The sequence below is a fragment of the Alligator sinensis genome, unplaced genomic scaffold, assembly GCF_000455745.1.
Source record: "Alligator sinensis unplaced genomic scaffold, ASM45574v1 scaffold1346_1, whole genome shotgun sequence".
Classification (NCBI taxonomy): Eukaryota; Metazoa; Chordata; order Crocodylia; family Alligatoridae; genus Alligator; species Alligator sinensis.
Genome location: NW_005843106.1, coordinates 149,434 through 159,655, shown reverse-complemented (window position 1 = coordinate 159,655; position 10,222 = coordinate 149,434). Strand labels below are relative to the sequence as shown.

Here is a 10,222-nt window from a genome sequence, read left to right as displayed (position 1 = left end):
CAAAACCCCCCCCCCCCCCCCCCCCTGCCACAGGCAGGAATGAATGCTGGGTTCACAAGACCCCAGTCAGGTGAGCGTCCAACCTCCTCTTGAATTTGCCCAAGGTAGTGGCGAGGACCACTTCCCTGGGAAGCTGGTTCCAGATTTTGACCACCCTAACTGTAAAATATTGTCTTCTGATCTCTAACCTAAACCTATTCTCCATCAGCTTATGACCATTGTTCCTTGTCACCCCAGGTGGTGCTGGGGAGAAAAGGGCTCTGCCTATTTGCTGTTGATCTCCCCTGATGAGCTTGTAGGCAGCCACCAGGACCCCCCTCAGCCTCCTCTTGCTGAGGCTGAACAGGTTCAGGTCCATCAGTCTCTCCTCATAGGGCCTGTCCTGCTGCCCTCTCACCAAGCGGGTGGCCCTTCTCTGAACCCTCTCCAGGCTGGCCACATCCCTTTTGAAGTGTGGCGCCCAGTACTGGACGCAGTACTCCAATTGCAGCCTGACCAAAGAATTACAGAGCACTGTGAAGAAGAAACTGAAGAAAAGGCAAAGTACCTGGCAGTTGTGATTTCAGAAGACGAGAGAGAAACACGCACAATCACTGTCAGAAATTCAGTACAGGTGGTTTTGCTGAGAGTGCTTCAGGATAAATTATTATCGAGTTGGTTCTTGAGTTGATGTCCAGACATGCTCTTCCCACCCTCTGGATTGGATTTCAATCCTTTTCTGTGGAACATCAACCCATTATTGAAGAAACCAAAGCCTTCCTGTTGACATCACCATCACCAATCACACCTTTCTTTGCTTTTAGAATGCAGTGATCCCTACTTAGTCTTCCTGGTAAAGAGAGAGGCCCATGAGAATAACACCAGTACCCCAGGCTCCTGGAAATCCACTCTTCAGAGCCGCATAGTATCCTTTAAATTGCTTGGGGTCACTTCTGGCAGCATCATTAGTAACCATGTGGATGAGTAGGAAAGGGTTGAGGACCAAGGGCTTGGTGAGTCATGGCAAACTCTCCAGCATGTCCTGAATGCAAGCTAAGGGGCATGTAGCATGTCTCCAATGGATTCTAGATCTAGGCTGCAAATGGGTGCTTCCATTTCACTCAGGAGGGAGTCCCTAGTCACCACTATCATCATCCTTCTCCTTTGGGTGTGGTGATGGTAGAACCCCTATTCCTAGAGCTGTGCGACTCTTGCCATCTGCTAGTTCCTCTCTCGGTATTAGTGGGGCCTGCTTCTCATCTCTTCTACCCATTAATCTATCCTGAAGCACTCTCAGCAAAACCACCTGTACTGAATTTCTGACAGTGATTGCATGTTTCTATGTGTGTGTGATATACTGTGTTTCTCTTTTGTCTTCTGAAATCACAACTGCCAGGTACCTTGCCTTTTCTTCAGTTTCTCCTTCACAGTCCTCTGTAATTCTTTGGTATGCTGTCTGCAGAAATGGTTCATGCCTCCTCTCCAGAAAGTCTTCATTCTCTCCACTGTTATCAACGTGGCCACCAGCTTTGTACAAGTGAAAACTATTTCTGTCCTCAAAGAGGACAAGGAATACCAAGGGTCACCTAATCTACCACTAGCCATGCTTTCTTCCTTAAGCACCTGGATACTGGGCTTGGGCTGGGGCTGGGGAGGAGAGCAAGCAAAAAAAGCAGCAAACCAAAAGCTAAGCATCCAAAATTGTTTTCAGAAATGAATAATTGTTCATGTTTCAATTTAATTTTTATAAAACAAAAAATAAACTCTAAAAATTTGTGTTGGGAATTTTAAAAAATTGTTCAAAATGTCTCATAAAACATCACTACCACCACCACTTAGGCATTAATTTAGGTATTTCTTTCTGTCCTTTCAAATTCCACTTCAGAGAATAGTTTAAGCCCTTGTATAGTCCCATTGATATCAGTAATTGTACAACTGATGTGAGAAAAGAATCAGGCCCTTTAGGTTTCAGAGCCATCAGGGATTCATGCCAACTTAGCTGTGCTGTCATTATGGGGCAGCTAAGATGTTGTTCTAATTTATGGCAGCAGAAACTCAGTATGCGGTTAGGTGTGTACCCCCACCTCTGCCATATCTGCTTTTTTTTCTGGAAACCACCACTAAGTTGAGGCTTGGGTATGACTGGGCATGTTTACTCTTGCCATACGTGGTTGAATTTATGCTACTGGGTGGTTCCCTTCTGCAAGAGGGCTTTTCCATTAAACTGCAGCCAAAGACAATCAAATGAGCAAAGAAAAGTGGCCAACGAAGTGGGGAGGGTTGACCCCAATGTTTGTTCTGTTGTCTGCTTCTCTGTTATTGGGTGAAATGGCTGATTAGGTTGCTGGCTAACATATTATGGTCAGCCTCTGCTGCCCTGAGACTCCCAAATTCATTGCTCACGAGCCATAGACCAGCCACTAAATAGCAATGGAAACAACTCCACTTTTGTTTTGTGTATTCTGCTGAGGGAGCCCCTACCCTAGCCTCAGCTGTTTCCAGGATGGGTCTCTCTTGAGCAAAGACTGCCAGTTCTGTGATTATATACTGTATTTTGGTTTGAGACGATTACATGAGCCTCATATGAGTTACTGGTCTGATCTTTCTCTTCTCATTTAAAAAAAGGGAAGAAAAGACAGACATCCTTGAATATTAATGATGTAGTAAATCTGCTCCCTGTCTCAATTTCCACAGAAGACCTGGTATTGTTACAGCTACTGTTTTATTGCCTATGCCCCATGGAGATGCTGATAATTTTTTTTTTTTTTTTTTACAATAGTAGTTTTATATGCTGAAATCTTCTGCCAGACCTCTTATTAGCAATATTTTGCTATTCATTTAAACCTTCCCCACAGCATTCTCTCTTCTCTGTCAACTAAAAATCCAGTTTTCACCACTTCAGCTGAATAACATCTCTGCTGCTTTCCCTCTTCAAATAGTACATGAACATCTCACTGTGGAAGCCAAAGCCAAGATGTAGGTTCTGAAGTCTACACATGCTGTTCTTTTCCTACACTAGCTTTATTATTATTCACATTAGTGATCCTATTCCTGATTTGCTTTTGTGCCAGTAAGGCCAGGATCCAGCTGTATTGTTAAAACCTAAATGCATATGCACATACACGCATATTTGCATGCAACTCGAGATAGGCTTTGAAACATCACAGCCTTCTGTGATGTTTTCTCTCAAGGGTCCCCTCCGTTGTTTTAAACCAGAGAAGTTAAAAGTTAAGAGTTTTTGGTGAATCACCAGTGGTATTAACCTGCGCTGTGCCAGCAGTTTAATGCGTGGATCGTTAGCCTTGTGCAAGGCTCATGGAACTGTAGCATTGAGTCTAATCCTGGCTGTGCTACTTATCTGCTGAATAGCCTTGCACAAGTAATTTCCCCACTCTCTGCCTCAGTTTCTCTAACTGTAAAATAGGGATAATGAAACTGATCAGACATTTGTAAATCAATTCCTGAAGCAGCAAAAGATTGTTTTTATTTAAACAGAGGATTCTTTAGTTTCATCCCTTAACTACAGTATTTTGAGACGTTCCTTTTTATACTAGCAAACAAGAAACACTTGGGTCCCAGTACATTCATGGCTATTTGCTGTGACTTCCAGCATGCAGGTGAAGTCCTGTTGAAGCTAATAAGACTCTTCGTGTGTGGAGTTGTATGGGCTTTGCTGGGCATTGCCTGCATGTGCTTTGAAGCATGATTTGTAGCAATAACTTTTAATTGGTGAAACTTAATTTAGTTACTAGTTAACTTCATGTGGTGAAACTGTATTCCAGTACTATTGGTGTGGAAGAAGTGGGGTTTGGCTTGTATTTATTCATGTTTAAAAATGTAGTTATAGAATGCGTGTTTTTTATATGGATATTTAAGAAGCATAATATTGGCCTGTAAAATGTTCAAAGGCAAACTTGAAGCAGGTAATCGCATAAAACTTTCATCAGCTGCAAGGGGCAGTGATTTTAGCTACTGGAAGTAGCAAAGCACACATGGCTATCACTGTTTGTCATCTTTGTACACTGTTTTTTGTGGCCAGAGCATGCACTCTTAAGGGATTACATCTTGGATCTGAGTTTGAGAACAGCACTCCACTGAGAACAATGTATGTGCATGTGTGTGTATTAAATCAGTTTCAAAGGGAGTTGCATGGTTAAATGCTGTAGTATTAAATGTATTGGAGTTAATGAAGTAATTCTGGGATAGATTCTGCTTACAACTGTGTTTGGATACACTATTCTGTGTGCCATTGAATTCACTGGGTGGAACAACTACAAATCATTCTGATTAAGGGTATCACTATTGTCCTCTTGTATGTGGAAGTTACTGTATTCAAAACAAAGATATATTAAAATATGAATGCTTATTTGTCTGACAAGGGGTTGTGTGAATCTTTAATTCACCAATGATTTGTAAAGGGTTTTGAGTTCAAATATTAGTATTAACATTATCTATTGAAAACTTACACACACAAACCTTCTATTTTAGTCATCTGTAATAAAGATTAAAATTCTCCATGACAATAACATGTCATTATTTTAAATTAAGATATAAAGTGCATAATATTCTTTTGTTCCCTCCTAGCTGGCTGACCGCAACTGCTTGCCAAGAAATTTCATTAAGGTAGAGAGATCTAACATAATATATCCATACAGCTGTAAGCTTTTTGAAATTGGGGGCTGCCTTTTAATATTGGTGCTGACTATCTTGGGCTCCAATGGGTTTTGCTTTCAGATGCTAATGTTGGCAATTTCCATTTTTTTAATCATCTGAATGTATTAATAACATATTCTTAATTATTTCTGACTTGCACTCCACAGTGGCAATGAAGATGTGTGTTAGTTTGTCCAAGCTCAGCCTTATCAAAAATTTAATATTCAAATCAAAGCTATTTACTAACATGAAAAGCTGCTTACAGCTAACTGATTTCTGAACCAGTATATTTAGAATATCGGCAAAAAATTCAAACTAAATCTGAAATTTAATTATCCAGATGCAAACAACTGATTGCTCAGTGTCAAAACCAAGGTAACATCAGCTAGTAGGAAAAGAATTATGAGATAAATTGCTGCTGGTAAGTGATAGTGATGCCACAGCAATAGGCAAGTGACTTAATGTATTGTACTACTGTCCTTAAGTGTGTTTTTCCCCCTAAATTAACTGTGAGAGTCCTACAGGGCAAACCTTTCTTGCTAAATTGTGCCTAGGCAGTGCAGAAGACAATTTTTCTCCCCTCTGATCCTTCTCTTTCTTCTAGCAACTCTGCATACCTGACTGTCAGTAATTATTTGAGTAGAAAATCCCTCCTCCCCCATCACTCCCTCCCTCCTACTTACCTTCCAGGAGCTGAATCTAATGCCCAGAATGTGACCTTTACCCATGTCTCCCAACTGGAGCCTGCAGCATGACATTATAGAGCTAGCTACAGTGAAGCCAGAATACTCAATACAGGTGAAATTCTTTGCTGTGTGGAAGGCTAAGACATACACATCAATAAAGTTCCTTAACTGATTCAGATGACTTGTCCTGGCCTTACAGATAGGGATGACTTTCACCCTAAGTTTTTTAATTAGGCAAAAATCAAACTCTGAACTGTTGGAAGAACAGCACAGATGCTGAAAATGGAAATTGTCAGTCTCTCTAAAGGTGTGGATGCTGGTGTAGCATGTTCAGTGTGGCAAAAGCAAATATTTTAAAAATAATGTTAATAATGGAATATAGTATATTGCAAGTTTTGAATTCCATATAAAATCCAAGGCTTCAGCATAATATAGCATGGTAAAATACATGATTTTGTAAAGCCCTCTTGAATAGGAGGTGAAAGACAAGTAAGAGATCCTTATCTTGGGGGATCATTTATAATTCTTATTAGCTTCCAAGTTCAGGAATTGGGATCTCTTATAAGAGTAGATGACTGTGCTAACACTGAGAACCAGTCAAGGAAATGTTGCATTTTAGGTGATAGTGGCAGTTTCCACTCATGCCTGGAGATCTGAGACTAGAACACAGGTAAGTAAACAGTAACATAATGTCTCTTGAGGACAAGGATTTTTGTAGGTGATAGCTTCCAGTGGACCAAATGCAGGCACAGACAGAAGTGCAGCTCCCTGCTCTCATAGTTTCGTAGTTGTTAGGGGCTGGAAGGAACCTTACAGATCATCGGGTCCAGTCCCCCTGCACTTGGGCAAGAAAGACTGCTGGGGTCAGATGACCCCAGCAAGATGGGCATCAAGACAGTTTGTGAAGATCGCCAGGGTGGTTGACCACCTTGGTGGGGGGGAGCTTGTTCCAAACTCTTGGCACTCGACTTGTAAAGAAGTTCTTCCTTATGTCTAGCCTGAAGCCATGTTCAATCAGTTCGTGTCCATTATTTTTGGTCCTCCCCTGGGGGCCTTGGTGAATAGATGCTTCCCCAGGCCCTGATGTATTTATAGGCTGCCACCAAGTCACCTCCAAGTCTTTTCTTCACCAGACTGAATAGTCCCAAGTCTTTCAGCCTCTCCTTGTATGATCTGGTCTCTAGGCCTCTAATCGTGCTTATGGCCCTCCTTTGGACTCTCTTGAGCTTTTTCACATCCTTCCTGAAGTGCGGTGCCCAGAACTGGACACAGAACTCCAGCTGCTGTCTCACCAAGGCTGAGTAGAGAGGGAGGATGACATCCTTGCCTTGCTCAAGATGCCTTGGTAGATGTATGCTAGTGTTTGATTAGCTCTGCCAGCTACGACATTGCATTGGTGACTCGTTCATTTTGTTGTCTGTCACGACACCCAGGTCTCATTCAGTTGTGATGTTGGCAAGCATAGCACTGCCGAGCCTGTAAGTGGGTTCAGATGGAGCACTTGCCATTTCTCCATATTAAATAACATCAGGTTGAAGTCTACCCACCTTGTGAGCCTGCCTGGGTTAGCTTGTATTGCCAGCTTATCTTTGTTTGTGGCCAGACTCCCCCATAGTTTGGTATCATCAACAAACTTTGCCAGTTTACAGAAAGCACCATGAGTTAGACCAACCCTTCCAGCCCAGAAGATGTTAGCTGTTGGGTTGTGAGAGTAGGGAATCCAGCTCCAATTTAGAGCCTATGCTATGAGAGAGACTATGGGTCTGCAGCTTCTTCCCCTTGCTCTGCTCCCTGCACCCCTCCAGCTCCAGTGCTGTCTCAGGATGGGAGGGGGAGAAGGCAGGGGAGGGAGGTCGATTCAGGGGTTTGCCTAGTTGTGCTGGAGTGGAAGTGGGGGAGCAGGTGGATTGGAGGCCCCCTCACTGCCCCTCCCTCCAGCATGGCGGCAACCCCAGAATGGATTTCCCTCCCCTGCATTCTCCTTCTTCCATCCTGAGACAGCACTGGGGATGGGGCTGAGTTGCTTCAGCCCAGCTGCCAGAGCAGACAGAAGTTAATGAAGGTGCTCTGCTTTGGCGTGCCTTCATTTGAGGCCTCTTATAATGGAGGTTCATTTGTCGTATGATTGGAGTACTCTGCAACTGTGCTCTTCTGTTTGGGCATGGGTTTAGAGCACTTTCAAGGGGCTGATTTGCATGGCAAATGTAATTTCTGTCTGCACCTAGAACGAAGTTAGACAAACTTTTGAATGCAAGGTATTTTTCATTATGCCTGAGTGAAGAAGCTTCAGTTCCTCACACCTGAAGTAATGCCTTGAAGTTAGGCAAGCTTTCAAATGCATCACAACCATACAGTTGGTCCAATACAAGATATCATCCACAAACATTCTTGCCCCTTGTATAATTCCTGGATTGTCATGGCTACAACATCACTCCACCACTACTGTACAACATCTTTCGGTTATTGTTGCTTCAAAATACGACTCGCTCTACATATTTGGTTGGTGATTTGACATCTGAAGTGTATTCTATGCATGTCTAAGTTTGAGGTGGTTAGGTGTGTTAGTCCTAAGTCACTCAAGGCAGGGTAGATATGCACCTTATAGACTAACTAAATAAGATATATACAGCACAAGCTTGTGTGCGCGCGCGCATGCTAAACATGTTATAGTGCGTGCATGTGCACATATGCACACACGTCCATATGTATATACATGTGTATACACATACACGCGTATGTATATATAAGAAACATATTTGTGTATGTATATATGTGTGTATGTATGTAGACACATACATACATACATATATACACATATATAATGCTATCCTTTTGCAGCATTTGATAATGTGAACTCAAATTCACAAAAGCTTGTGCCGTATATATAGAAAACTTATGTGCCATAGATGTGGCACAAATGTTTGTGAATTTGAGTTCACATTTTCAGATGTGGCAAAAGGACAACATAGAGCAGTGATGCTAAATCTTTTTGCCCTACGGGATGGCTGTGCAGTGCCCAGTTTGTCCACAGGCTGGATCTAGCTGGTGGACCAGATTGGGTGTGAGCGGCCTGATCTGACTGTGCAGAGGGTGGCTAGGGGCAACCTGGCTCTGATCTAGCCATGTGGAGATGAGGGGGAAGGGCTTAGTTTGGCCATGTGGGGCATGAGAATTTGGCAGTGGAGGAGGAGTTGGTAGTATTACTTGCCACTACTCCCCGCTGCCAAATTGCCCAACACATGGGGAGCCCCATGGACTGAATGTTGTGGCTCTGTAAACTGGGGGTTGAGCACCTGTGGCATAGAGTAGTGTATAAAATGGAGTGAGTGATGTTTAAGATTTCTTGTTCATCTTTCAAAATTATTCTGCTAACTAAAGAGTTACGACACTTTGGAAAAGCTGTTTTTATGGAAGACTGTCGCCCAAGACAGCCCCAAATCGAGGAAGAGTCTGCTGCAGGAAGCTCAGTACTTGAAACATTATGACAAGAACAGGAGATGGAAAAGTGGGAGCAGCAGAAACAGCATGTCGTGGACTGAATCAAGAATCTTGAACCACCCACCCCATGTGGAAATATGTGCCTGAGTTGCAGTAGTCTGTTGATCCTGGATCAGTCTCATCAGTCATCTTTAGACCCACAGATAAGACAGTCATGGAAGACAGTCATTCACGACTGCGGGGGATGGCCGACAGCAGTCTGACTATATCTTTTCTATATGAAAGTTTTGCTTTTTAACTTGGAATAAATACTAATGAACTACAGGCCAAGTTCTGATCTTGTCCCATTTTTACATGTTTCCACGGCCACTGACATGATTTCATAGAGGTAAACAAAAAGCATTGTTAGGCCCTGGTCTGTCACTTTGCTAGAGAAAAATCTTTTTCATAAGGAGGAAAAAATACCTCCTGATATAGTGGCTGATGAGCTATATCACTTGGCCAGACAATGAGCAGAGCAGTATAAGGTGCAATCTACTGTCTGTTTTGCTTAACATCAGTAAGTTACAGCGGTCTAAAGACTAAGCTTGTAGTATTGCTGTTAAAAAAATAAATAAATAAAAAATTGTGAACCACTGGAATGTCTGCAGTTTGTGACTTTGTTTGCAGTTGTCCAATTGTTTCTCGTACATCTTTCCATTCCTTCCTAAACACAACCACTTGGCAATAAATAAGAACTCCAAACACGTACAGTATTGTTAGAAGATGCTTTCTAACAGTGTGGAACTTCATGAGATGGATGCTTTGTTCTGTTTTCTATTCAGCTGAGACTAGCTTTAACAGACCATGGGATGGTAGAAGAAAAAAAAAAAAAGATCCACAAGTTAAAAAATAATAATAATAAAGCATCTGGGGGAAAAATTAAATCATTATTCCAGTAAAGGTCCTAATATTTCAGTGGAATGCAGATACAAACTGGAAATTTGTGATCACGTTTTTATGTCCTGTATAGACATTCAGCTATTACAACTGAAGATAAAGGAGAGAATAACGTTTTCAATTAAAGACCATTATGCAAGTCCTATTTTGAATGCTAATTCCTTAATTACTAGAAGCTGACAGTGTCATTTTCTAATATTCCTGAGTTATTTTAGAACATAATTCTAATTTAAATAGTTCCCGTGGCTTTACTTAATCCCATTCGTAAATGCGGAGAATTATCTGGATGACTGTCAAGCAAATGTGTGTGTCTTTCTGTATTTAATTTTAGTGTAGGTATGGTCTGCTTTATTTCATCATAGTCTATAGGAATTAGGTTCTGGTCATTTCTGCTTTTGTCTTCTGTCTGGCAGAAGTTGCAATGAAGTGCAATCAAAAAGATAATTTGTCTAACTTATCCTAAAGTTTTTCAACACTCATTTGTGCAGTTGGTTCAACATGGCAATAGCTCTGACCTGATTTCATTA

At 41.9% G+C, this 10,222-nt stretch overlaps 1 protein-coding gene across 5 annotated transcripts in view; it reads left to right on the top strand.

The window, feature by feature from the left end:
• Positions 1-10,222, top strand: part of CCDC85C (coiled-coil domain containing 85C) — a 175,145-nt gene that overhangs the window by 110,238 nt on the left and 54,685 nt on the right. For 2 of the 5 annotated variants that reach the window (XM_014526668.2, XM_006037387.3), the window contains exon 3: positions 4,564-4,602. The exons of 1 other annotated variant lie outside the window; for it this stretch is intronic. In XM_014526668.2, coding sequence (XP_014382154.1) covers positions 4,564-4,602 — 39 coding nt within the window. Of the gene's footprint in view, positions 1-4,563; positions 4,603-8,696; positions 9,388-10,222 lie in introns of those variants that run through there. 2 more of the 5 variants (XM_025193840.1, XM_006037390.3) reach the window with 2 other exon arrangements.